The sequence below is a fragment of the Halichoeres trimaculatus genome, unplaced genomic scaffold, assembly GCF_033239565.1.
Source record: "Halichoeres trimaculatus isolate MK-OKI-2021-1 unplaced genomic scaffold, fHalTri1.1 fHalTri1_scaffold_4, whole genome shotgun sequence".
Taxonomy (NCBI): Eukaryota; Metazoa; Chordata; class Actinopteri; order Labriformes; family Labridae; genus Halichoeres; species Halichoeres trimaculatus.
In genome coordinates, this window is record NW_027437182.1 from 21785176 (window position 1) to 21813118 (window position 27943).

Below are 27943 nucleotides of genomic sequence, written 5' to 3' on the forward strand. Positions count from 1 at the left end.
CCAGACAAAACCGATCCCTTTAAGCACCTCTGCCTTCCCCCACAGTGATAACGGCAAGTTTGTCCATTTGTTCAAATCACTTCTCACTCAAAAATATTTTGGGACCATTCAACTGAAAAACTCTGTCAATTGGAAATGTAATGTTGATATCAAGGTATCGCATACCTTCTGACTTCCATACAATAGGAGTAGAGCTCAGATGATCAGGGCGTGTAAGGCGATTGAAAGAGATGGCTTCACTCTTGGGCCAATTAATCTTACATCCAGAAAACCTGCCAAAGGCACAGATAAGTTTAAGCAAATGAGGCGGAGTCTGCTGGTTTAGACAGCGTCAATAGGATATCATCTGCATAAAGGTTAACTTTAAAATCATGATTGAGCAATGTAATACCTGCTGTGTTCTGATTATTCCTAAGAGCACAGGTAAGGGGTTCAAGTACCAAAGTGAAGATGGCTGGAGAAACAGGGCTGCCCTGTCTGGTAGATCTAAAAAGCTGAAAAGTGGGGAATATTATTATAATCCACTAATCACTGGATGTGTCCCATCGTTGCTCTTTTTTTTTATTCTTTGTTGGATTTATTAGCAGGGTACACTGTGTCATGCTCCTATGGCATCACTCTATTTTGTAACTGATGCAGCTATCAGCATCCGGCTTATACTCCCCCAACCATGAGGGGGCGTAGCTGGCTGTGGAAACACAAACAGGACCAGGCTTAACCAAACTAACTCGTACTAAATTGTACTGATCCAAATCAGAATGCTTGGTGGAAACAGGACTATACTGACAAGAGACCAGGCCACACCGCATTACCAATGACACCTGTGACTGTTTACATCAGGGTAGTAGGGCTTTATAGGATTGTGGCAGCAGCCATTAACCAGACATACAGCCCCATCCAGCTATTCGAGGGGGACCTCACCATATCTTAGATACAACATGTGACTGCCATTTCAAGCACACAAGGACAAAAATGTTAAATAGGTACTGAATGGTTAGTTCCCCCCAACTAGTTTAGCAGTAACTTATACTATCTAGCTTAAATAATAAATTTGTATGCAGCGAATTTATACGCAGATAAATCTGGTGCATGACCTCATAAAGATTAAAGTTTGAGTTCCTGTTAGCCTAGCTAACCTTTTCACTATGCTAACCTTAACAAGCATTTTACATGGGTAAATCTCCTCCCTGCTTTTAATAGGTCATTAAACTTTTGATGATGTGTTGTTTAGTCTTTGATGCTGGTTTTGTCAGCTATCAGTAGTGCAAGGCTGAAGTTTTGTTGTCTCAATAATAAGCTATGCTAGGCTAAGCGGTAGCTGTAGTAGCTTTACAACAATGACAACAGTCACAAATTCATTTTAACTCAAACATTTTTGGAAATCGTGAGCTCAGATTTATTAATTAGCTTATCCAACATTAGTTAGCATGGTTGAGCTTCATATTAGCTCTAAAATGACGCTGAACCCAGCTCTTCACTTCACTAGAAAACAGTCCAAGGTGAAACTCTGGATTTTGTGAAAATGAGACCAATGTTGGTTTAGGAGTTTAAGAGTTGCTAAATTTGTTAGCTTTGAAAGAGTTTGACTAGCTTTTCTATTTTTGCTGCTAAGCTAATTAACAGCTTTGTCATAACTACAATAGATGTGAGAGAGTGCTATAAATCTCATCTCTCAGAAGGAAAACCAATGCATGTCAAACTCAACATGTGTGAACATTAATTCAGTTACATTTTCTTGAATGACATGATTTAATGCAGCTGTCATTGTGTCTAAACATATTCCTGACATCTTCAATGCTGTAAACTCATCATCTCTTTTTCTACTGTTTCATACCCAGTTGCTTTGAAACACTTAAGCTAAATCTTCATTTTATCTCCACCTGTGTTGTTTCTGTTGCATCCTCACTGATGTTCAGGAGTCCCGCCCTCGGCCCGAGGTCAGAGCTGCTCGCTGATACGTGCTTTGATTGTGTGATCTGTAGTTTCCCAACACTCCCCATCCTCTAGATTTAATCTCTGTGTGCTGCAGTCTGTGTTAGATGTGATAGAGTTAGTGTTGATGGAGTCACAGTTTGGAGATGATTAATCTGATTTCCTTCCCACTTGCATGACAGATCTACTTCCTCACCATGAGTCCTCACACACAAATCATAACAACCCCCCCTGTGCTTTTAAACAGCCAAGACTGTGGAAAACAAACTTTGTTTTTGGCAAGCAAAAACAAGACAACAAAATTGAACTTCCTTCATTTTTCACTTTATCTGATAAGTTTGGTTTTGTTAGAGATGGGTGGATGATAATGAAGCTCCAAAACTGCATAGTTTAAAGAGTTAGACCGTGTCACATGATGACCGTAAATGCACCTCTGTGTATGGATTTCAGTCTGAGAGTGTGCTTGTTTTTATTTGTTGCACATTTGTTGTCAGGAGGAAAAATAGTCTGGATGAGGAGAGCAACAGCTGGTGTTTTCAGAGATGAGAGACAGAATTCTGTCTTTGATCTCTGAATTCTGAATCTGGTCGATACTTTAAAGATTGGCATCAAATATTGAGAAAGCTTCATCATGTGTTGTCCACCCATTGCTAGTTTAGCGCTCTTACTTTTTATTTTTTTATGGTGGATTTATTTGTGTCTGCTGTAATTCCAGGTGGTTCCAGCAGGGGCAGAACCCCCACACTAGCTCACAGGACTGGCTCTTCTCTGGAGGATACTGGGACAGGAAATACAGCACGCTGCCGGACATTTACTAACACACAATGCTCTGTATGAACCAGCAATAACTTCATTTTTATTGGCATGACTAAAACATGCAAACACTGAACTTAAACTGTGTGGCCTTAATCAACCTTATCACAGTAAAACTGCACCGACAGTTTAATAATTATTAATATTTAACTATTTTAAAATGTACCGCTGTTTGACAATGCTGTGAAATGTAGCGTTTGTTTCTACATCGAAACCGGATTATGTCTGTGTACCGTCTTTTAGCTCAAAACCTCATGATTTAAATGTCTCCTTTTAGTAGTGTTTTGAAAATGTATGCCTGTACATAAATATATACATATATATTTTACACATGTTCAACCATCAGTGACCAAATAAGTACACTGTTCATGTTTCCCTCATACAGCAAACTCTACCCACAAAGGATGAGGATTGGGGCCACTACAAAAAATAAGGTCTGAGTTTTTTTTTGTCACAAATGAGGCAAATGTGATGTCACAAGTCAGACTTTAAACTTGAAATCTCATCCCCAAATTCTGACTTGTTCCTTAATTTTTGTGATCAAAATAAAATTTTGAGAAAAAATTCTCTGAAGGGGGAGCAATTCGAGAAAGAAGGCAACATTCTAATCAAACAAAAGAAATTATGACTCAAAATTGAATGTCTTATTCCTGACAGAACACCAGAATTAAGACCTAAACCTTTCTGTGGTTGTTTTGACATTTTTGAGTTTTCTTTTCACAGAAATTTTAAGTTAATCTTAGAACGTTTTCCCCCTCATTCTGAGATTAAAGTTAATTCTTAAAAAGAAAAAACATCAGAGTTCAAAATTTACCTGCATTCTTAACATTTTTTTTAGAATTCTGACTTTTAACTTATTCTGTAATTAATATTTCAATCCCAAGAAAAAAAAAGTGAGAGTTGTCATAATTTTTTTAATTTTTTTTTTTTTTTTTTTTGAGTAAAAACAGTCCGAAAATTCACTCAGACTCTAAATTCAATTGTGTCTTAAAAAAAAAAAAAAAAAAAAAAAAAAAAAAAAAAAACTCAAACTGAGTCAAAGTCAGAGTTTTGAAGTTAAAAATAACAAAAGGACTCTGACCTGAACTGTAAAGCTGCAATCATAGAGTCTTAAGTCTTAAGATCAAAGTCTTGATTCTGGGGAGGGAAAAAGTCAAACTATTGAGAAATAAGTAATTAAAATTTAACTTGAATTCTTAATTTTTTCTTTAAGCTGACTTTTCTCTGTCAGTGTTTGTGTCCTGTGTAAAAAATGTAAATACAGTACATAAAGATAAATGTAAAGTTATTGTTCTCAGTTTTGATGTCGTTTTCAAATTACAATTTTTCACCCAGAATTCTTTGAAAAAGCTCAGTCCCTATAAAAACCAGTGGCCCTTATCCCCTCACTTTAATATATATTTAGTAGATATGAGGATTTTTCCTTTTATTTTTTATTTTTTGCCTTTGGAACAACATCACTGAAACAAAAAGTCACTTTTCTATTTCAGTGTTATGTTTTCAAGATTTTACTGTTACCCCCTGTTGTTATATCTCCTGTATGTCACAAAATTCACACACAAGTCAAGCTATACAAAAAGTTTTTTTTCATTGTTTGCTGAAAATTTACAATGTGGGTTTTAGACAATCTGTCAGACAGATTAAACTTGGACAACTTTGGGTCAATGAGGTCACTAAATGAGGAAATCAATGAACTTCAAGGTGTTTCGTCTCCGTCAAAGTGCTTTGTTGGACACTGATATGAAACACTTTAATGTTTTTGTCATGTTTTTATGCCTTACGTGAAGTTTTCTCGGAGTGCAGGACCAAGTTCAGAGGAATCTGAAAATAAAGAGTCATGTGATCAATCTTTGATAGATCAAATGGATGTCTACAAACTTTTTTTCCTCCATGTTTGTGTCCATTTTGAGTAAAAAAAGTTAGTCTTATCTTTTTCTCTGATCCTGTCCCATGACAGTATTGCAATGTGAGAGTCATCACTACTTCACTTTTGTAGATCATGAGAGGGCGTCAGTCATTTTCAGCGTGAACTCATCACAGGCGCAGTAATTAAACTGACTTTCAGATGAAACCCTAAGAAACGATAACTGATGCAACAGAAGAATCCAGTGTGCATGAGCGCCGTTCCCTTATGTGTGTGTCAGTAATGTGTTAAAGATTACATCATGTTTCATACACAGAGACATGAAGGATGCTGCACTCTCTGATCAGATGAAAAGAGATAAAGCCTCAAGTTTATCAGTTTTCTCGGGTTTATGTGCCACAAACGCCTTCTTCAAAACACACCACATGATTTTCAGTGGGGCTTAAGTCAGGAGACTGTGAAGGCTCGCTGGAGAATGGTTGCACCTGAAATCTGGTTTTGAGTAAACATACTGGGGATGCTCCTAGGGACCTCACGATGACCCCTGGAAGTATTGGAGCCCTCAGGCTACATTGTGTGGAGTATCAAATAAACATTTGAAGATACTTTCTTTCCCTGAAAAAAGACCCTTTGAAACTAACATATTTTGTTTTTAACAAATCTGCACTTGATGCTGTTGACATTTTTGAGAAGCATGGGCGTGTCCAGGGGTTGGCACTGCCCTTACTTGAAATCTGATTAGTCATCCCAAGTGCAACTAAAAAATCCAGCTGTGTTTGGCTTTTTGCCTTTTAAGAGGCGGGACTAATCTTTCCAATTGGAAAAGGGGCCAAAAAAAAACACCTTTTTTTTCCAAGATGGTCTGGGAAGAAGACCGTCTTTCTAAGAGTTGGACCCAAAATCCGGAAACAAGAAAACACACTTGGGTCCAACAAACTCCATGCTGCAGCTTCCTCACTGATAGCACATTTTGGCCTTTACAGGTGCGTGATAAGTTCTTGTTGCACTTTACATGTTACATGTTTTCAGTGCCAGAAGAATAAAATCAGCCCCAGAGCATCACAGACACACCGCCATGCTTCACTGTAGGCTTGGTGTGCTTTGCTTCATCCTTTCTCCTGTAGAAACACCACTGATCCAGAGGCCCTGGAAGTTCTAGTTTTGTTCCACTATGGAAACCTTCAGTGTTTAGTTTGCGCCTCACTGTGCAAACTCAAACCTTACTGCCTGCTGCCACCAAGTCCAGCTACAGGTCTTCTACAGTAGCTTGAGCAGTTTTGACCACCTGCCTCTTCAGTAATCTGGTCATAGTTTTTTAGTTGTTTCCTCACTCTGGTAGCGTAGCTGCTCTTTTTTTAACTTTAAACTTAAAAATTATGCTTATATCTCTAGGAACTATTAGTCCCTACCGAATCATTTTGTATCCATGCCTTGTCAATAATCTCTTCTCTTACCTTTTTTTTGGGCAAGTGTCTTGACTGGGCCTTATTTCCAACATGTAGACAGACGTCACTGTCAACAAACCTCTGTTCAATGTATTCCATCTCAAGCACACCTGATGCAAATAATGAAGCCCTGATTAGTTACAGCAGGTGGGCTTTGGCCACACATGATTTGCAAATGTGTCCTTTTATAACAATCCCATTCAGTGGGTTGAATTATTCTGGGGGCATGTTGTCTTGAAATTTGAGGAAGCACTTGTATTTCTTTTATTCATTTATTTATTTATTTTTGAGCAGTTTAATTGTTCTTGATTGATTTATACATTTATTGAAAACAGTTCAGGTTTTTAGATTTTTAGATTTTGTCAATAAACATGAGGGTTTTGATATGGCATATATGGCCTTGCTTTGCCACAATAGAGTATTTGAAATGTTTACAGGTGAGAGTCCTTGATTTTGTGTTTGTTTCATCACCTACTCGCCACCTTTTATGGGCTCACAGGAAAAAAAGAATAAGTGAAGATCTACAAACACAGAGAACCTGAAATGAGCTACATTGGGTAAAGCACGCCATCTTCTGGTGAGAAGCAGAACAGCAGGTTGAGTGTTTTATACCTGATATGGTCAGGATGTATCTTCAGACTCTGTTACTTCTAATCACCTGATAATGTAGAGCAGGGAGGGAAGACAGCAGCACCAGAGGGTCTTCATGCAGCTCGTAATTGCATGAGAGGAGAGTGTTTTATCTGTCAAAAGTTGCTTTCATTTATTTGTGTATCTTATAATAATAAAAATGATACATTTCATGTATCATTCTTCATTTCCACCTGAAGCCACATTTCAAAATGTGGCTTCAGGTGGGACTTGAAACTGAAATAGGGGAGCTGCTTGCGCTGAATGCTCAAGCCCGTGGAGCTCAAACAACCATGAGGTCCAGTGAACCCATGCTGGATGAAGATCTGAGAGTACGAGTAGCTGTGAGGGAGATCAGAGAGGTACAGAGGAGAAAAGTTGTTGAGAGCCTTAAATGTCAGAAGACGAGTCTTGAAGTTTATGTGGTTTTACAGGCAGCCTGTGAAGTTGTTTGAAGACGAAGTGATGAGTTCTTTTTATGACCCAAGGAGCTGAATTCTGGTGGGGGTTTTTAAAAGTCTGATCAAGTGTTTGATTCTAACAAACACTCGAAACTAACACAAATCAAGCCAGCACAAATTTTTATCAATGCTGTAAAATGTAAAAATTATCAGCTGGAGAAAAGAATCCTGTTTTAGCATGAAATCAAGACAGTCATAGTAAGGTTCAGCTGTCTCAAAATAAAAGTTCAGGATGCTGAAGTCTCTGTTTGGGTTATAGTCATTGAGATGTTGTCTTCAATTTATTTGTCTTTATCCTGCCGGGCATCCGTTGATGCTCACAGGTTGAATAACGGTGGATCTGCTCTCAAATGAAACTCTGAGTCCATTCAGCTTCATGTTTCTGAAGCAGCCGATGAACGGAGACGACACTGGGAGTCTGAGTTTCTGTGGAGATCCTGAAAAGAAGAAAAACAATTTTTTCATGTTTGTTTTTTTGTTTTGGTTTGGGATTTTTTTGTTTGTTTGTTTGTTTGTTTTTAGGATTAATCTAAATATCAACAGACTGTGTCTGTTCATATAGAGTACAAAAGTTTCAAAAATCTCAGATTATTTCAAATTAATGTTAGTTTAAAAATGTATGATCAGCGTGACCTTAAAAATAAGACAAAATGTAAACTTAAAAAGTTAAAGTTAAGTTTAAGGAATTAGACTTATATTACAGTTTTTATTTGCTTGTCTTTCAGGGCCATTTTAAAATATTTTCTATGTTACTTCTTAATCTAATTTTTTTTCGTTGGTTTACTGTTCTATTGAAGCACAATGTAATTTTGTAAAGAGGTCCACAAATAAAAGTTTGTCATTTTTGTTTTTTGTAACCTACATACTTAAAGGTACAGTCTGCAGGATTTTCCTAAAAAATGAATGTCACCTTTTTACAAGAATAATCTGGTCAATCTATACATGTGTGTCAGTGTCTGCCTCAACCCCCTCCTCAGCCTGTATGTTGATGTTTTGGTTGTATCAAGACGTTTCTGAGCTGAGACTAAGCGTGGTTACATCAGCCAATCACAATCACAGCGTGCCTAGCGTGCTAGTGACTTTGCGAGTTGATGAGTGGAAGGGGATCGGAGGAGCTACGATAGTGGATGTAGCATGGAGGAAGAAAAACATAACCAAAGTGAAACAAAACCCCAAACAGATAAAGCTTTTTCCTAAACAACGGTGAGGGTTGGCTAAACTTTCACTCACTTTTGGGAACTTGTAGAGCGACACAAGTCGGCTTTCTGTTGACCAGGTATGTATCAAATACCTGTGATTAGCCTGTGCTAACATGCCAAGTCAGCTGCTCTTGAGTCTCTTGTAGAAACCCAATGCTGCAGGTGGTTGCTGGGCTAGTGAGTGTGGTTGCCTAGTCACCGTTTGGGGCAGTAGGTGTGTGCTGCTGCTGGCACTGAACCAAGGAGGAGGAGCCCAGTTTAAATATTGTGTTTACTTACAAGAAATGAAAATTCCTGCAGACCCTACCTTTAAATGATAACTGAATATAAAAGGGTAAATTATGGCACATCTGTTATTGAAAATACATTACAGTCTCTTTTTTAATGAGTGTACCTCCGATGTAAAGCATCTCAGGTCTTGAGTTTAAGGTGAAGGGCAAGTCTGTCTGCTCAGATGAGGAGTCCACCTGTAGATTAACAACTTTTTCCTGTCCAGACACTGAAAGACACAAAAGAAGAGTAAACACCTTCTGGTTGTGAAGAGGTGATGTAAAGAGCCATGTTTCACCTGCCATCCTACCTGTAACCAGGTGAAACTTTCCGTCACAGAGGCTTTCAGGAGGATTCAGTAACAGACTGATGTCATGACCACCATACTGCACTCTGACGCCCACCTGTAGAAAAAGTTTACAGTTGTTAAAAAACAAAAGAAGCAAAGGTAAGACACAGAACAAAACCATCACCATGACATGATGGGTTGCCTTCAGAGGTCAGTAAGAGCTACACAGCAGAGTTAAATCTTTGCTAACAGTACCCTGGAATGAATGACTCCTTCACAGGCTGTGACTTTTGAGACTGACTCAATTCATCAAATTGTCTCTGCAAACATTTTGTTCACAGTGGAAAGTTTCACCTTGTTCTCCTTCAGGAACACACTGAAGCTGGACTTGTGATCCAGAGCGTGGAGGAGGAGACCTGTAAGGTGTTCAGGACGCAGCTCGAAAGACAACTTAAACAGAGAGCTGGGAGTGAAGAAATTATCTGGAACATAAAATAATTCAGTCAGGACCTCACCCATCATGTAATGCAAAAAGTTGTATTTGGTGGTTTCTGGGTGCTCCCTGCTCTTCCATGTTGATATCTGGAACGCCAAAGCCTGAGTCAGGGAGCATATCTCCCCTATCTTTCATGCACATACAGTGGAGAAAATAAGTATTGAACGCGTCAACTTTTTTCTCATTATATTTATTTCCAAAGCTGCAATTCAACCAAAATTCCTACCAGACATTGGTATCAACTCAAATAATCCACACACGAAAAGAAATCACAACATTCAAGTCCATGAATAATGATTATGTGGAATTAAGTGTGATAACACAGGAAAAAAAGTATTGAACACACCATGGAAAGGCTGTATACTTTAGCAAGGAAATGCACCATACCACCTGAAATCTGTCAGTAATTATTACTTGAACTTCCAATTAGTGCAAACCAACATCAGCTGGGCTGGAGCAAATTGATGGTCCTATAAAAAAGGTTGTTTTTTCACCAAGCAGTTAAATACGTCACACCTCATGACGGGCAAAGACAAAGAGCTCTCTGAAGACATTCACTACCTGATTGTTGCTCAGCATCAGAATGGAACTGGTTACAGACTAATATCAAAGCACCTGAATACTCCAGTCAGCACCATTGGGGCCATTATTCGCAAGTGGAAGAAGCACCACCTTACCATCAACAGGCCACACACAGGAGCTCCTTGCAAGATTTCTGACCAGGGAATCAGAAAGATAGTCAGAAGAGTACTCAACGAGCCAAGGACCACCCTGACAGTGCTCCAGAAAGACTTGGAGGCAGCAGATACAATTGTTACAGAGAAAACAATAGGCAATGCTCTCCACCGCCATGGCCTCCATGGACGCTCAGCCCGCAAGACTCCATTCCTCAAGAAAAGGCATGTTGAAGCTCATTTAAAGTTTGCTAAACAGCATCTTGACAAGCCTGCAGAATACTGGAAGAATGTTGTCTGGTCAGATGAGACCAAAACTGAACTGTCTGTCATACTACATACCATGTTTGGAGGAGAAATGGCACTGCACATCATCACCCAAAAAACACTACACCAACAGTGAACTTTGGAGGTGGAAGCATCATGGCATGGGGTTGTTTCTCATCTCATGATGCTGGCAAACTTCATATAATTGACGGAGCAATGAATGGAGCCATGTATCGGGAAGTTATTGATATGAATCTGCTGCCATCCACCAGGATGATGAAGATGAGACGTGGCTGGACCTTCCAGCAGGACAATGATTCAAAGCACACGGCAAAGTTGACTCTCAAATGGTTTGAAAAAAAGAAAATCAATCTGTTAGAATGGCCTAGTCAATCACCTGACTTAAATCCAATTGAACATTTGTGGAAAGAACTAAAGAAAAGGGTTCACCAGAGGGCACCACAGAATATTCAAGATTTACAGACAATCTGTGCAGAGGAATGGGCCAAAATCACACCTGAGCAGTGTGGGCGATTAGTTAAAACATACAAGAAGCGCCTGGAAGCTGTCATTACAAACAAAGACTTCTCCACTAAGTATTAGATGAGTCTCAATTAGTTTGTTCAATACTTTTTTCCTGTGTTATCACACTTAATTCCACATAATCATTATTTATGGACCTGAACGTTGTGATTTCTTTTCATGTGCTGATTATTTGAGTTAATACCGATGTCTGGTAGAAATTTTGTTTGAATTGCATCTTTGGAAATAAATGTGATGAGAAAAAAGATGACAGGTTGAATACTTCTTTCCCCCACTGTTTATGAATGGCCAAGGCAGGGAGAGCAGCAGCAAAGACTCTCGGTGTTACAGAAGAAAGCAAGCATTAGTGACTGTACGTATGACACTGGTAAAATAAGAGAGAAGGTAACAGGAGAATCTGGGGCTGATGTAGGTGCTCAGGTTACCAGCTGCTCTGAATCAAACAAACCTTTGACGATGTGACCTCCTCCAAAGTACACCCCTGCCTCTGTGAGTCTGTCAGAGCAGGGTAAGGTCTTGTGTCTACCCTCAGGCTCACCGACAACCTCCTCATTCATTTTAAAGTCTCGTACACACCCGACCACACTGTTCATGGGGATACTGTGACCCTGAGTGAGGAAAAGAGAAATGAACCAGATGAAAATGTGTGACAGAGCTGTCAGTAAGCATCTGACAGAGATACAGACTTTTGTGGTTCTGCCCGTCACATCTCCTCCAAGGTACACTGGGTTCATCAGGTCTAGAGCTGATCCCTCGTCATTTGGCAGGTGTCCATCTGTCACGCGGACACCATCAACCAACAGGTGAAAAGAGCTCCTCTCCACGCTGAACTCAACCTAGGGATACACACATACACACAAACTGTGACATACTGTAAACACAAAAGACCTCAGTCAAGGAGGTTTCAGAAAAATATAACAAACCGATAATATAGGATACGATACAATACATCAAATATGATATGATTCAGTACGATACGACACCACACAACAGAATCCGATCCACGAACCATGGTCCCTAATCCATGTCCCATCTTTGGCCCCAACTTTAGCAACTTCTGATTGAACTCACTCTGTGCCAGTCTCCATCGTTGCTCTTCTGCTTGTGGTGGATGATCCTGTCGTACCCGAGAGACATCTTTATTTTCCCATTGGCGATGAACAGAGCCACCAGAGGAACAACCCCTCTCCCTGCTACATGGAGGATCAGACCTTTGGTGGACTTGGTCTTGATGTTCAGTGAGAAGTGAGGCCTGAGACACAAGAAAACTCAGTATCATTTACAGTTCACATGAACAAATTGATGAAGAATCAACTGTAGCTTTGCTGAACAGAACTGTCATAACTTGCACATCTTCATCACATGTTACATTTCATTTCCTTTATGAATACCTTTACCTGTGATTGAGGTCCTGCTGAGGCAGAGTGTAGCTGAGCCAGCTGTGGTCCTGAAGGAGCTGGTATTCAGTCCACCGAACTGACAGGTGTCTGCATCGTTTGCCTGCTGGAGCCTGAATCTGACACACAGCAGAGAAGTAACTCGTATGCGTATCATACTGTAGAGTCAGGTGGAGGTTTGATACTGTCCTGTCCTGTACTGCCCTGAAATGCTTCTCTCCACTTACAGGTTTGTGTGTTTGTGGTGTCATCACATGCTCAGGTAGAAGCTGTAAGCGAGGAGGAGGAGGAGGATGGAGATCACACAGGCCGAGGATGACATCTCCAGACGGTGAGAGAGAGCTCAGATCAGCAGGCAGGAAGCTCTGCTCAGGCCTGGATGTTCATGAAACATTCATTAAAGAACAGAAGAACAAACTCACGCAGAGAATCTGTGCCCTGCATTCATCATGTGAACATATTTCCAAACCTCCTGGTGTAAAGGTTGGAGATGCAGCCTTTAAAGTTCCCTGGTTTTAAAGTGAGATCCTCCTCCCTGTTTCGGCTCGACTGTTTCTGAGTCACCCTCATGTTATCGATGCTGAGCTCCAGTCTGAGAGAACCACAGACGCTTAAGTCACCATCATTACCCTACATTTCAACAACAACAAACAGACAGAATAAAGCTATGTCTCACCCCTCTGCCGTCCTCTCTGCAGACAGGTAGTGCCATTCTCCATCGTTGTACCTGTTGTCTGACCTGAGGCTGTAGTTACCACTGCTGAACACTGTGAAGCCATCATCCAGAGACAGCTGCAGGTCATGGACAGAGGAGGAGCCCAGCTTGAGATCAGAGAGTATCCATCAAGTATCTTTGATTTTTAGCCTTTTTGACCCTTAAAAGTGATATTTCCCTTTTTTTTAAGCTTGGCTGTTTTAGTTTCATGTCTCCAGAGATTGTATCAGCCACAACTGATCAGCTCATTCAATGAGAAACTGCTGGAAGGATTTTTAGCTCATTTAGAAAGACTCTGACCTGAAAGCACTCATCCCCACTGAGAATTTTTTGCTTGTTTTTGTACTATTTGTGTACACTGTTAAACACAGTAAAATGAACTTTCTTTGAGAAAAGATGGAAACTGGCCTCACAAAATTAAGTTACGCTGACTTTCATATGACAAGTACATACAACCCAAGTATTTTGAGTATGCATAACTTACCTTACTTTTTTTTTTTAAATGAATGCACCATTGGTCATGCCTTGTGATAATTCAGTTTTCTTGTTTTATCTGCACCAATTGATTCAACTTTTTGTTGTAATGGTGTTTTGTAACCGTAAGTGAGGAGGGAATACAAGTGCCTATGAAACCCTGCTGTATATTGAGATGTCGCACAGGAGGGTACAGGCTGTCTGTGATCCACAAGGCATATGCACATGCTCTGTTGAGCAGAGACACACTGTGTCCCCCGGCACAACATGTGGTTGTCTCTCTCTACCATAGGCAGAAAAAAAAATGGACGTCATCTCGCTTGGCTCAAAGTGAGGTCGACACAAAAATTGCTCCCCAAGGTGACTGATTTTGGTATAGGTCAAAATATCCGTCTCTCCAGTCATTACAGATGGGCTGTGGTTAATACACATCGTAGAAATGTTTCTCACGTCCGATTGTTGTGGTGATTTCTATATATTATTTGGCTGTCTTGTATTCAAGTCCTCTTTTTTCTGAAAAGTTTCGTTTTCATTAGATATAGGAGGTTAAAAACAAAGTTTTACGTCACGTTTAATGATGATGGACAGCTGCCGTTCTTGTGTATTTTTTGGGGGGACTGTAAAATATGTCGAGAGGTAGAGTCAAGAAGAGATTAGACTCACGAAAGAAAAAAACATGTATTTTTGTCACCCGGGTCTGCTTTGATTCTCACAGAATCCCTCATCGTCTCTACTGCGCAGACTCTGGCTGCTACCAATGGCTGCGCCTGTGATGGGGGTATTTTGGCTTCAAAACCGTGGTAAATGGCGGAGCCACACTGTCCACTCTATGTACAGTCTACGGTCTCTGCGATGTGAGCCCTGCAATAGACTAGCCATCTGTTCAGGGTGTACCCTGCCTTTTGTCCTAAAACAGCTGAGATAGGCTTCAACCCCAAAGAGGGAAGATGGATGGATGGATGGATGGATGGATGGATGGATGGATGGATGGATGGATGGATGGATGGATGGATGGATGGATGGATGGATGGAATACAAACCAGCTTGAAAAACACTGAAATGTCATTTTAAAGCTGAAGGCCGCAGATTTACCTGAGAGCTTCCCTTGAGGAGAGTCCCATGTGAGTCTGTAGTCCTGAAGCCCACTGAGACAGAGAGCGGCTGTTTGTCCCAGACTAACAGAGAATCAGCTGACAGAGCAGAATATATTGTAGCTGCGCGGACCCCCTGCAGAAACACACACAAAAGAGACTGTAGTGTTATCATCCTAGTTACCTTCTTAAAGCAACTCAGGTTTACTTTGGTTCATATATGAAGTTGGGTGGTCAGGAACTGCCATGCTTCCAGTTAAATTTCTTCTGCATTATGACAAGAATACAAGGTCCAAAGACGGGACTTGGCCTCCAGATTCCCCAGAGGTCAGTCTAGTCCAGTAAGATGAGCTGAAGTCTGATCCATGGAGGCTCCCTTTCATAACTCTAAGACTTAAAGAAGCTGCTAATACCATGGTGCCATATACCGCGGCACCTTTAGAGGACTAGACTAGTCCAGGTCCCAAAAAAAGACCAACCAAATGAAAGGGCTTGCACAGTATTCATCAGGTGGGCATTAGATTAAAGCTGATTGGTTGAAAGGTTTTATATTGGTTTTGCAGAGAACACAGAATCTCTGAGGAAGAAAAAAAGCTATCTCCAGGACTCTGGCTTTTCCTTTCTTAGGACAGATTTACTTTGATCTCACGATTAAAAGTTATTATGAGCTTTGTTGTTCTGTGGGTTGAATTTGGCCCTCTCTGGTTACCATAAGAGAAACTGGACATCCTTGTCCAACACCAATCGTCCGGTTGTACTCGATAAACGGTGTGTCCGCTGTCACCTGATCCACACATCCTCTCAGCGGGGGAGCTGTGATGTTGTGTCTGTGAATCAAACACAGAAGCATAATGTTAAATGTTTAAAATCACATATAAATGAGAAATTTACCTGTGACTGCTGCATCTTACTGTTGTCTGAGCTGTGCAGACAAACCCCCGATGTAGTAACTTGTATATTTAGTCTGCATATGATCAGCAGAGATCTTCTTGCGTCCATACTGCAACACAATCTTATCCTCATTGATGTCGATGGCAAAGTACCTGTCCTGAGAGAGAGAAACAGAAAAAACATTTTATAATAAAATACTTGAATTCAGTAAGATTGGACTGTTTTCTGTTTAATACTTGTTCAAACAGGAAGTAACTCAATTTTTCAAGATGGTACCAAGTTTCTGACAAGCAAAGAGGAGCACACACACAAACCCAGTTTCAGTTTTGGTCTTTGGAAAACAGCATGATTTGGGGTTTTTCAGCATGTAGTTTCAAAACGTAAAAGTTGTTGAAGAGCATTAGAAGGTACTCGTAACTGGGAGAGAGTTTGGACTTAAGTGGATGTGGAGCAATACAACCCAGTGTCATCAGCATAAAAATGAAAATTTGCATTCAAGAAGCTACGATTTACATAATTTCTATAAAGAATAAATAGCAGTGGACCCATCACTGACCCTTGTGGTACTCCTTTGGTCACTATAAGAGGGCTAGACATGCAGCCTGTTGCACTACATTTTTCAATCTGGTACTTGTCAAACCTTATAGTTGAGTAATTTAAGAAGTTTCAGTTGCTCACTGACAAGATACTCTAACACTTTGGCCAGGACAGACGACTTAGACATTGGTTCATATCTTAACAAACTAGGGTCACCCTCTTTGAGCAGTAGTGACACAAAGACTGACTTCCAAACATGGGAGGTGAAGTTTGGCATTAAAGAAAACTTATAAATGTTGTGAGCTAGGTTATGACATGTGCAAGTGGTGATTGTTGTCAGAGATACTGCTGTGAGATCATCTTACAAACAGAGACACTTTTTCTTTGCTCTGGACTTGAATCTTTCGACCTGCTTGCTGCCCTTGAAGCACCAGGAAACCTCTCTCCACATAGACACAGAAAAAATTCTCCTGCAGCAGAAAAACGAAAACAAAATATGTTACATTTTCTGCAACAGATGACAAAGACAGCTTCATTTCTTACTGATTATATTTCATTTGCGCTTGTCATAAGGTGGTGTTGTGAAACATCATACTTCATTCCCGATGTAGAACATGAGGGCGTTGGTCTCTCTGCTTTTTGTGTGAAACTTGAACAGTAGTCTTGTGGTTTTCTCCGGCTCCTTTATGAACGCCAGGCGGTAGCCTGTCCCTTCATAACAATCTGAGTCCTCTGCATGAGGGAGCCTGAACATGTTGAGACAGTTTTCATCTGAATTTAACAGCTTACAACAAAAATATTCTTAACCAACATCCGTGCTTACGTCACAACTGGCTGCTTCGCCTCCAGATTAGCAGCACGTTTGAAGTTAAACAGAGAAACAGCGCGGCCGTTGATGTTGGAAAGTTTAATTGCTCCTTTGAACTTTGGGTAATGAAGCTCTGCTGGAGGCTAAAAGAATCAAAAGAGAAAAAACACATGAATATTTCATTTCAATGAGAAGAATTTACTTGCAGGATGGTAATGTCTGCTCTGACTTATTTCTTTATTTATTTATTCATTTATTTATTTATTTATTTACTTATTTATTTATTCATTCATTTATTTATTTATTTATTCATCAGAACAGAAAAGCATGTTTCTGATTGGCCAGGACCAAGCAGCAGCCTCTGGTCTTGAAATATAATGCTGATGCAGAAGAAATAAAAGCTGCCGTTCCTTGAGTGTCCACTTGAGGCTGTACACTGCCTGTTGACGCTGTGTTAAAAAGGGTTAGCATTTGCCTCCGACTTGTCTTAGAGCGGTGAAATAATGAAGGCTAACAGCACAGGTGTTCAAACACTCAGATGAGTTATTGGACCCAAACCATCTCTGACAGAAAAAAAGTGGTGCATTATCCTGTCCTGCAATCCAGACACAGGAGCAGAGCTGGTGAAAGCACCTCTCAACTGCTGATCTCTACAAAGTCATTCCAGCAAGAGGAGGTAGAGATAACAGCAACAATACTTTGTGTCTGCTTGTTCATATCTGGTGAAAAGCTGGATAATGTTTATGTCCTCTAACCCTGTCAGGATTCTAACTTGCTCATTTAGTCTACATTGTCTCTGATGAATATTCATGCAGAGCAAAGTATGAGATGTGATTTATTACTGTGAAGTCCTCAGGGTAGCCTCCCACGTAGAACACAGCCCTATGTGGATCAATTTCCATGACTCCAGTCATGGTGCTTGGACGGTGACGTTTAGGAGCGAGACTGATGGGTTTCCACGACGTGGCATTGCGCGTGATGTTCACTTCAGCATCTTGATAAACTCTGCAGAGATGCAGATATGAAATTTGAGGGCTGTGCTTTTCTTGTAACAAAATTTAGGTGAACAAAAAAATATATGTTCACTTTTCAAACCTCTGCCAAGCATCCAAAGTACCTGTGGAAGACGACTCTGTCAAACTCTGACTTTTCAATAGTGGTTGACGTTATTTTGCTGGTTTCCACCTCATGCACAGCACCTCCCAATTTATAAACACAAACCAACACTTTATTTCTGACTGCCATCCCAGTGTAGCCTCCAGAACCCTAAATTCAAAGGAAATCATGACACAAGTGGGATAAAAAACATAATTCTCTTTGGATTAGGTTAAAGACAAACACTCACATCCTTGTTGCCAAGGTAGTAAACAAAGGCGCTCTGATCTCTGTGTTTGTCCTGGCGTCGTTTCCGTCTCGTTTTGTTCTTGGAGGGAATGTTTGGATGGAGACGGAGAAGCAGATCAACGGCTGTGAATACTTTTATGTCCTCAAGCTCTTTTGGTGGATGGAGCTCAACATGGCTCTTCCCATTAAAAGTGGTGGCAATTGGGAGCTGCAAAGATAATGGCCAAGAGTCATGGATTTTAGACAGTTTTGCTGGAACTATGATGACATTAGCTTTTGGACACTGGGGTGAATAAAACAGTAAAAACAACCCCAAGCTGAGCTTTCTTGTTACATTTGGTGCCCAATCTTGATTGAAAAACTTTTCCTCACTCTCTCCCAGCTCTTTAAAAGCCAAACACTTTCAGCCACCATACTTGAAATACTGAGTCAACCCAGCTTTTTGTCGATCCAGTAACACACAAAAACATGGAATGAAGGTGGGCTGTCACTGTCCTGACTTCAAAAAGCCAGTGTGTCTGACAACTCAGCCACACCCAGGAAACTTTAGAAAATTACAATTAAAACTGCTATTTTTGGACTGGATTATGAAAAAAAAAAGTCTGCCATCAAGTTGGACATTTTAACTTGAGGCTTTAAAGGTTTGGGTTCAATGGTTGATTTTTAGTTTGTTTTTTTTTATACTGTCTTTCAGGTATCTCACACTATTCTCACACTAGTGTTTTAGAAAACCCTTATTTTAGCCCCATCTGAACGTCTTTGTTTCAGCTGCTGTTTCTTTGAGGGCTTCTCAGTCTAAAAAACCCCTTCCCTCTGATTGGCCAGCCCTCTGGGGGCCTGTCAGGTAGAGCTATGGGCAGATTTTGGTGTTTTGAGGCCTGCCCCTCCAACATGAACCAGTTAGAAGATCCTTATGTGATGACCTCATGACTTTAGCAAGTCTCATGGAGATCTCATTTTAATCTTGTGGAGATCTTGTGAAATTCTTATACTATTTTTTGAACAGGGCATATTGATGAACATCGGGCATTGTTACTTTATGTACAAAACACAAGAAAGGGCAATATCCCAAATCTGTTACTGCTTTAATTTGTCAAATGCAGTGAACATATGTTTTTACTTGAATGGCGCCTGAGCTGAGACTAACTGTGTCATATTTGAGGTTGAGGTTTTTATATACAGTTTGTTTATCCATTTCTTTACAGTATAACAAAAAAAAACTGCTGGCCACTTTTTTATTGCAGTAGTGGAGGATTTAGTAGGGGAAACTAAAGAGCAGTTCATTCTTTAAGCTTGGATTTTCAACTGATTGCATACCACAGAATATTCTGCTACCAGCCTTTAATATCGATGCTGAATTAAGAAGACCTGCAAAAACTGACTACTTGGGGGCAGATGACACATGCAATAGGTTTCATTAATGTTGGCGACCACTTGGTATTTTATCCACTTTAAAAAATAAATAAAAATAAAAACAAATGAAACCATTAGACTTTATTAAAAGTTGTATGTCTGCTCCCTTTAGATGTTAAGTTAAATTGCAAGGTTCTCATAAAGCTCTGCTTAGGTCTCCACCAACTCCTGAGAGAAAGGTTTGCTTCATTTATTGTTAATTTTGCTTTTTTGTTGCTGGGCAACAGTACGTTTAAAAAAAGAATCCTGAAAAAAAACGAGACAGAAAAAAATCTTTACCAGGACTGTGAACAATGTTATGAGAGAGATGAGCATGCGTTTTAAACAATACAGCTCAGAAAACAGAAACAGAAGACACTTTGAAAACCTGCAGAGCTCAGAATCATTCCTTTTTCACACAACTGACACGTAGAATTTAATAAGTTAAAGAATACTTCACCCTTATCACAAAGTTCCTTGTTTCCTCGATCATTTCCTTGATTTTCTGGATGTTTTCTGTCATGTTGCCATCAGGAGGCGCTGTCCTGCCCAGAGACTGAACTTGGGTGATTTTATCTTTCAGCGCAGGGAGGATTGTGTTTAACTTCATCACTGTGTGGCAGACACAAACAGCCATTATAAAACAAAGGAAGAGGAAAACATCAACAGTTACACAGAGGATCAGCTCAGAGATACTCACAGGACTGTTCTGCATCAGTCAGCATGTTGTCAACATTCACACTGACATTGGACAGAGCTAGCCTGTCCACCTCCTGCCTCACCCTCCTCAGACTCTCCCTTACATCACTGACAGAGGAGTTGGATGAAGAGGCTGATGCTTCTGCAGACTCTATCAGAGCTTCTGTGTCATCTGAAATAAAGAAACATCATTAGCCACTGTGACACATGTACTGCTGGACATTTTTCTTTAGCTTCTGCAGGAAAATGACTCGTTGACCTCTTGTAATGTTTCTCAGGTCTTCTCTGGTGGTCAGGATTCCCGTTCTCAGTGAATCTCCTTTTTCCTCTGTCTGATTCAGTTTTCCCTGATGTGTTTTATTTGACAGAACTGTTCAAATAGAGAGTTTTCTGGTCATGCATTGCTTGAGTTCATGTAAATATCTGTTTTTGAGATGACTGTACACACTGTTTAGGTCTCTCTGAGTCTTCTGAGCATCTCTCCACAGGTGAGTTGAGTTAACTTTAAGTGCTACAGCTGCATCGGGTTTAGACACATCCTGCAAAAGCATATACATACAAGGGACATAAGTGACATACTGTGATCTTAAAGACTTCCAGTATTACAAACAGCTCCGGTTACCTTTGAGGCTTCATCAGCAGACACTTTGGACTGATGTGCTGCTATTTCTGCTTCCTTCAGGGCGTATATAATGCTGTTAAAAGCTCCTGTACGCACAACACTAAGCAGGTTTGAGTTGATGGAAGCGTCCAGAAGCGATCTGCAGAAACATACAGTAAAATGTCATAATGTCTTCAGTGTTTATGTTCTGCACATGTCTCTTCCTCTTCTGCTGCTTACTCACTGCTGGATCTCTGCTGCCTCTCCGCTGAGCTGCTCTGCATGCTGCTCAGCCTTCATCACCAAATCCACCTTTCCTGAAAGGTTGTTCAACTTCTGAAAGAGCACTAGTTTGGCGCCATCAATCTGAGCTGCATGAGCCTCGAATTCCTGCAAAACACACGTGAGAAACTAGATTTTTAATGTGCTCTAACACATTTCTGGTAGTGTCACAGATATGAAATGAGACGCTTTACTTTTTTAATTTCCTCTAGTGTTGAGAAAAGGTGGGAAATGTTCATCAGGAGATCTTTGGTCATACCCGTCACAGGATGAAGGAGACCTTGCTCCCTCTGCAGGTGAGATCTGAGAGGCTGTCAAAGAGGAACAGAGAGGTAAAAACATAGCTATGACTTTACAGTGAATTGTGCAGCACATCACTCAGATCTTACCTCTAAATCTCGCAGCACTGCATCACTTTTTCTGATGAGGCTTTTCATCCTGTACACTCTCCCCTTAGCGTCTGACAGCAGCTCTTTGATGTCTGTCAGAAACCAGTCTGCAGTCTGATTTGACACAGTCATAAAGAGGGTCATGTTGCTCCTGATCACATCCAGCACTGAGGAGATGACAAAGACACTGAGTTTAAACCGCTGAATGACTCTACAGCTACGGCATCAGTTACAGGAAATGTAGAAAGGGAAGGGGAAGATGGTTTGCCATAAGGAATCAGTAGGTATCAGGTGTCGAATGAGCTATGGGTTAGAGTAGGTTTCAGTCACTAAAGATGAAAAAGCGAGTCCCTCTGTTCCTCTACCTGGCTCTTCATGAGTGCATCTTTTTATTTTCTGGAGAGCAGGTGTAAAATTATGGAAAATAGTCTCACATGTGTGCGTGTCCTCTTGCTCTCTTTCTGCTTTCTCTCTCTGAGCTTTGCAGGTTCTCGCTTTCATTTCCAGCTCCATCAGCTGAGCCTCCATCATCATCCCAGCTTTGTCTTCGTCAGAGAGAGCATCCAAGACTCCATGTTTCACCTCAGTCATCTGCTGGTTTATTAAATCTGACATGACACAACATAGTTAAATACATCATATTAACCACTGTTTATCTGTATAAATATGTTTCCATGCTGATTAAGTTGTGTACCTTGTATGAGGAGAGCTTCAGAGAGCTGATCCTCGGCCTTTTGCTTTGTTCCATTTACATTCTGCATCAACTTCCTCACATCTGATGAACCTTTAAGTGTCTGGAAATGGTACCAGTAGTTTGAGAATGCTAACAAGACGTCTTGTGTGATTCCCTTTGTGAATTAACTCAACATTAAATGGAAGAAAGTTAGTTCATAAATGAACAAAGGGCATAACTCTAAGGCCTGAAAGATGATTACCAACTTTTGAGATGTAGAATTTTTTTTAAAAAAGGTACCTCTTTCATTAGCTGTTTGAGATCTTCCCCATCCACATCTGTTTCCAGCTGTTTGACCTTTGGTTCCAGGTTTCTCACAACAAGGCTGAACATCTGGACCAAAGCCTGCAGGACATGTTTACATGTGGATTTTTGTTTTATTTCATTTTTTAAAGTGCTTCAGAAAATGATAAATCTGCACTAAACCTGAGTCTACAACAAATCTCCCTAAGGGGACAAAAAGGTGCAGTGTATGACTTATCCCATCATATAGTATTATATGGTAATATGTCATTTGGTAACATAAAAGCAGATTGTACTGAATTCAAAGACTTTATGATCTGTGATGTTACCTGTTTGATTTTTAAAACAGAGTTTTGAATCAAACCATCAATCGAGGCCATATTGGAAATGGGCGGGCTTTGAGCCTCCTTTGGGCACCCACCTGTCAATCAGCTGGGCTGTGACTCTGATTGGGCAAACTCACATTCTTGATATCCTCTAAGCTAGCGGTCCCCAACTTTGTTGTGCCACTAGTTTAGATTTGTTTGATGTCAGACAATATTTTCACAGACTGGCTCTTCTTCTGGCTTCTGGCGCTTAAGAAAAATTCCATAGTTGTTTTTTTTTTTTGCGTTCGCTAGCATGGGTGTTTGGCATCAAGAATCATAGACGGGTATGACGGAGAGAATCTGGTCATTTTTCAAAATAAAACATTGTTCAGAATCATGTAATAAATCAAACTAAAATAATGTAAGTTGACCGGTCCGCAGCCCAGGGGTTGGGGACCACTGCTTCAAACTGCATTGTTAGAAAAAAAACTGTGCAGTCTGCTTTTAGAAAAATAAGCTGATGAAACAGGTTTTAAGTTTTTAGACTAGAGTCTGCCACTTGATTGAATCATATCATATTGTTTCATAACATCTTTGTATCACATGTCTATGTATCATATCGTCACAACAAGATGTATCATAATGTTACAAAACTGCATAACACAACATCAATATCCTCACCTAACTCATTGTAACTGATTGTAACATTGGGTAAAGAATCATGTTGTATCATATTTGATTGTAAAATATTCTCTCCTGAGGTAACTTGTTGTGCTGTATCATGACATATCATATCATATCTCATGGTATCACATACTGTCTAATCACACTTCAACATAAACAATTGAACAGTATTGTGTAGTTTCCCGTCATATTGTATCATATTATCGTAACGCAACAACATAACACAAAGCAATCCAAGCTAATGCCATGTTTCTTATTTTCTTATTCACATCAGTCTTTCTTGTATCATTGTGTGTTCAAAAATGAGCAGGAAACATACCCCAGTGTTGGAGATGTTGGCCTGAAGATGTTTCAGTTTGGAGAGTGAACCAGGACTGTTGGAAACCTTCTCCAGCTGTTTCAGCTGAGTCAGGACATCATCCATGTTTTCCAAGTCCAGCAGTAAAGTGACAGTGCAGCCATCACATCCTGTCAGTATTAACGGTAAAAATATTCAATGAACCATGGATAATCCTCAGAGGACTGTGTGATTCTTTCATTGGTAACTCTTCATGTTTCAGACTCACCATGACAATGATCCCCCCAGCTGCTGTCACCAGATGTGATGCACTCTATAAAACCATAGGTCACATGATCAGTGATACCCAGCCTGTCCTGGCAGCTGCAGGGTCTGCTGCAGTTTATGTCTCAAAACCCATCAGAAACTAACTTTATCCATTGTCAGATGAGAAGCAGAAACGTAATCACTATCAGATACGTCACAAGAATTTGTCTGGACCTCATCTTCTGTCAGAGATTAAACATCAGGTCAGGAGTTGTGCTTTGAGAAATGGTAAAGAGCTGCGTGGCAAACACTGACCTCTGTGTGATCCATCTGTCTCTCTGTAGAAACCAGACGTACACTTCTGCAAACACAGAGAGGCATGAACAGGCAGCTGAAGGACCTCATGTCTTCTTTTGTAGACATCAGCTCAACAAATATTAAAGAAAAAGTAAAAGTTAAAAAGTAGTTTTCTTCTCCTCTTGAGGGCAGACCTGACAGAGCTTGGTTCAGATTTATACCACTGAAAGAAGACAGTGAAGCAAGCCTCTATGGAACTTACTGTTAACAGTGAAACTGAGACTCATCATAAACACTGGAACTCTTAACAAAAAGATTAGAGTTGTTTTGCATGGCAGATCTTAGGTTGGAGGCTATTTCTTTTAAATCTGATCACACAATGACTTATTAAGTTGTTGTCAGATTTGATCCCTCCATGTTTTATGATATTTGTACTTATGTACTTGAGGTGGATAATTTATTTGCATTGTTTATGAATTTGTTTGTCTCCAGTTATTAGATTTCCCTCTGGTGACACTATCAATACCTTTGACCTTTAACCATGCTTCCCAAGATGTAAGATGCAATCTGGAATGTACCAAGTTAGTTTGAATTTGGTATTGTGGGACAATGTTTCTTCTTTTTTCTTAAGCAGAAGATTAATCCCAGCTTGATACATGTTTTGTAGTTATTTTGGATTTATAAGAGGTAAAAAATATGTTTCAAATTATCTTAATAGCTTGAATGATCAACTTTATTATGCTCCTGCTTGTAGTGATGTTTAATTTAATCCACTCATCCTTTTTTTATTTGTATAGTGGGGGCACTTAATCGCTCAGTCCTTGCTGGAAGAAAATTATTTTTCACTTTGAATCTCTTTCACCGACTGTTATGGTAGGAGAAATGTTTAACTCATCCCCACCCCACTGACCAATTTTGCCATGGGAGCAGGATTTGAACCCATTAGACCGCTAGAGAGACAACGACTACCACTGAGCCGCGGCCGCCGTACTAATCCATAAACCACAAACTAATGAAGCAATAATCGATAGACCAACTGTTGAGCTAAAGTTTATATAAAAATAGAAATATTGCTCTTTATGGTGAATTCATGATTTATTCTAATCAATTTCATTCATGAGAGCAGTAGAGATGGTGGCTCATGAGGGAAATTGAAGATGTAGATGAAGACGCCCATAGATTTGAGTTGGAGTATTTTGCTGAAGCATGCTTAGACTTATAATTTGAAGTTCTGCCAACACATTTTATGAAAAGAGACCAACTTTACATAACAAACTTATTGTTAGTAGTCCAGAAAACTACTTTGAAGTTAATTATACTTTTTATATTTTTCTCAGGATTTGATCTCAGAATTGTAAAACGCCTGCTGTTGCTCTCCATACAAACAGTTTTTCCCGCTGACACCTGATTGGCCATTCCTACATTTTTATTTTGAATCTGTAAACATCACTCTGGTGCCTCTCAGCGGTATAAAGCTGAATTATAATTAATTTTCTTGCTATTAAAAGACTTTTGATGCACTGACCTCATTTCGTTCATGCTGTTATTAATTCACTGACGAGACGTATGAGGCAAAAATTTTAGGAACTTGATCCATCAGAAAACCCAACAAAAATCTGTATTACCTGAGTTTCACCTGCTGTGTTGGAGCTGGACGGGGGATCACAGATCTGTCTCGGGCTGTGAGTCTCCTCATGGAGCACAGTTTTTCTGTATTGCCGACCTTTTGAAGTTTTTTCAGAAGCAGAAAAAAATGGAGCCCAGCAAAGCATAAACAACCACAACAAAAATATTGTGATATGCATCATGAGTTTGTCAGGAAGCCATGTGAGCGTGGCAATGCAACACTCCTCCTCTTCCCTCTCAAACCAGGTGAGCTCCAGTGAACCTTGGAGCTGTTTATGTGAGAGCTGCACAAAGAAAAGCTTTATGACATAAATACAGTAAGTGTTGATGTTTGAAGTTAATACAGCAGCGGGTTCAATGTCCAAAGGAGTGGCTGCACCTGCAGGAGGAGAAGGTGTGAGCTGTGTTTGGATGGTTTAACATAAAGAGCAACACAGACAGGAAATGTTCATTGTTTTATTCCCATTTGGTCTATAAAGGTAGAAAACAATCAAGAACATGCCATGAGGACAAAGAAATATGTTTGCAGTGAAAATACAGAGCACCATTTTATTTGATGGAGGTGAGCATGAAACACTGAATGCACCAAGCAAGACTGAAATATTTTCTGCAAATCTACAAAAACTACCACAAGCACCTCAAATATTCTTTCTTTATCCTGTCGACTGAGAACAGCAGCACCTTGATTTATGAGATGTGATACAAAGGTTTAGAAAAGTACTGGAGTTGGATTTTGGCGATGGACCAGGATAATTCATGTTCAAGACTTTGTATCCTGTAACAGAAGAAACTGTGGCTATGTGTGGCAATGTGAGTAAAATATATCCTTATTTCATGGTAGATTATTTTGTTTTTGAAGCCTGTTGCTGTCATGATGTCCTCTGTAAACCCCATTAGCTAATAAGCTAACTGCTAAGACCTGAAGGAGCCAAATACAAGTGGTATATTATTATTTTCTTCTGATGACTGTTTTTGGTTTAATAAAGGCCCAATCAGGAAATTTCACTTTTGTGTTGAAACGTAGCTCCTGTACATGGGGCGCATTCACCGAGTATGTTTACATGCACACAGTCCAACTAAGGTCATAGCTCGATCGTAAAATCACAGTCAGGGATCCAGTCATGTCTGCGTATACATGCAGAAAAAAGAATCAGACTTCTGGGCGAGAACATCTCACTACATTTGGATAGGTGGCGCTGTGTCCTTTTTGACAAGCAAAGCTCTGTGCGTACAGAATTGGTTTCACTCAAAGAAGAAGAAATATTTTAATGACATTGCTCAAGATGGATGCAGCTGTAGCTGTTTATGTTGCTTACATGCTATGCCTGTTAATTATATTACATGGTTTGTTTGTTGTGTTGGAGAACAGTGGCTAGATTAAATGTGCTCCTGATATCGTGCTGACTGAGCTCATTGTCTGATTTCTTAAGTTGTATGTCAACGCAATGAGAGGCCAAACCACCACCAAAACTGCAAACGTCAGAGTGTGGTTAAAGAAACACTACACTCAGAAACATTCACCAGAAACATCATGGTTGTGGCCAAAGTGAGACAATGGACTTAAGTTTGAGACAGCCAAGGCACAAACTCCTGGGTTGGAGTAAAATACCTCTACAGGAGCTATTCCATGCTTTTCAGCCTTTAACTTCAGAAGAACAAGTGATGATCCTCTTACAATACACCTGAAAAAGAAAGAGCTGCTTACTTTTTTGTTTTTGTTCATCTTTTTAATGATTGAAGGAAGAATGTGTGCCTTTTTGTGCCACAGAGTTCTGATCTTGTTTAAGTATTTGGTAAGGTAATAAAAGGCTACAGAGAGGGCTGTTTTGAACTTCCCTGGGGATCAATAAAGTATCTATCTATATGTCTGTCTGTTTTCAGACTGCATCCCTGAGACAAACTCTGAGTTCACTATTATTGGCAAGTATGAGTCTGAAAGTTTCAACCGAGAGTTCAGAAAAAAATGGACGACAGGAGTGCTGTAGAGACGATGTGAACTGTGACA

The 27943-nt window shown here is 40.0% G+C and overlaps 2 protein-coding genes across 4 annotated transcripts in view; one reads left to right on the forward strand and one right to left on the reverse strand.

Annotated features, from left to right (window-relative positions):
- The window catches only part of osbpl1a (oxysterol binding protein-like 1A), a 30780-nt gene extending 26708 nt beyond the window's left edge, over positions 1-4072 (forward strand). The window contains exons 28-29 of one of the 2 annotated variants that reach the window (XM_074667538.1): positions 1917-1937; positions 2648-4072. In XM_074667538.1, coding sequence (XP_074523639.1) covers positions 1917-1937; positions 2648-2750 — 124 coding nt within the window. In that variant the 3' untranslated portion in view covers positions 2751-4072. The remainder of the gene's footprint in view (positions 1-1916; positions 1938-2647) is intronic. The other variant, XM_074667539.1, reaches the window with a different exon arrangement.
- Positions 4073-4576: 504 nt separating this feature from the next.
- On the reverse strand, positions 4577-27931 carry lama3 (laminin, alpha 3). Of its 2 annotated transcripts, XM_074667536.1 has the most exons (35): positions 25938-27930; positions 24331-24376; positions 24038-24082; positions 23791-23939; positions 22477-22581; positions 22198-22297; positions 21938-22111; positions 21504-21670; positions 21309-21425; positions 21077-21222; positions 20854-20992; positions 20680-20770; positions 20491-20601; positions 20233-20403; positions 19993-20144; positions 18142-18348; positions 17914-18062; positions 17639-17801; positions 16812-16939; positions 16584-16734; positions 16354-16458; positions 15472-15608; positions 15270-15387; positions 14562-14696; positions 12957-13072; positions 12750-12872; positions 12508-12655; positions 12281-12399; positions 11955-12135; positions 11570-11719; positions 11332-11491; positions 9258-9385; positions 8925-9018; positions 8739-8843; positions 4577-7582 (listed from the first exon to the last, which is right to left on the reverse strand). In XM_074667536.1, exons 1-35 carry the CDS (start codon positions 26118-26120, stop codon positions 7437-7439), a joined length of 4659 nt encoding a protein of 1552 aa, XP_074523637.1. In that variant the 5' UTR covers positions 26121-27930; the 3' UTR covers positions 4577-7436. The 2 variants fall into 2 exon arrangements, with proteins under 2 accessions (XP_074523637.1, XP_074523638.1); XM_074667537.1 differs by lacking the exon at positions 12957-13072 and having other exon boundaries at positions 12750-12910; positions 25938-27931.
- Positions 27932-27943: the final 12 nt, after the last annotated feature.

Excerpts from the sequence above, each read along its gene's own strand:
- lama3 (XM_074667536.1), bottom strand. The coding sequence starts at position 26,120 with ATGATGCATATCACAATATTTTTGTTGTGGTTGTTTATGCTTTGCTGG. Across the intron at positions 23,940-24,037 it reads CTGGGGGGATCATTGTCATG|GATGTGATGGCTGCACTGTC; the intron begins GTGAGTCTGAAA and ends TAATACTGACAG. Across the intron at positions 21,671-21,937 it reads GCAAGAGGACACGCACACAT|TGCTGGATGTGATCAGGAGC; the intron begins GTGAGACTATTT and ends TCATCTCCTCAG.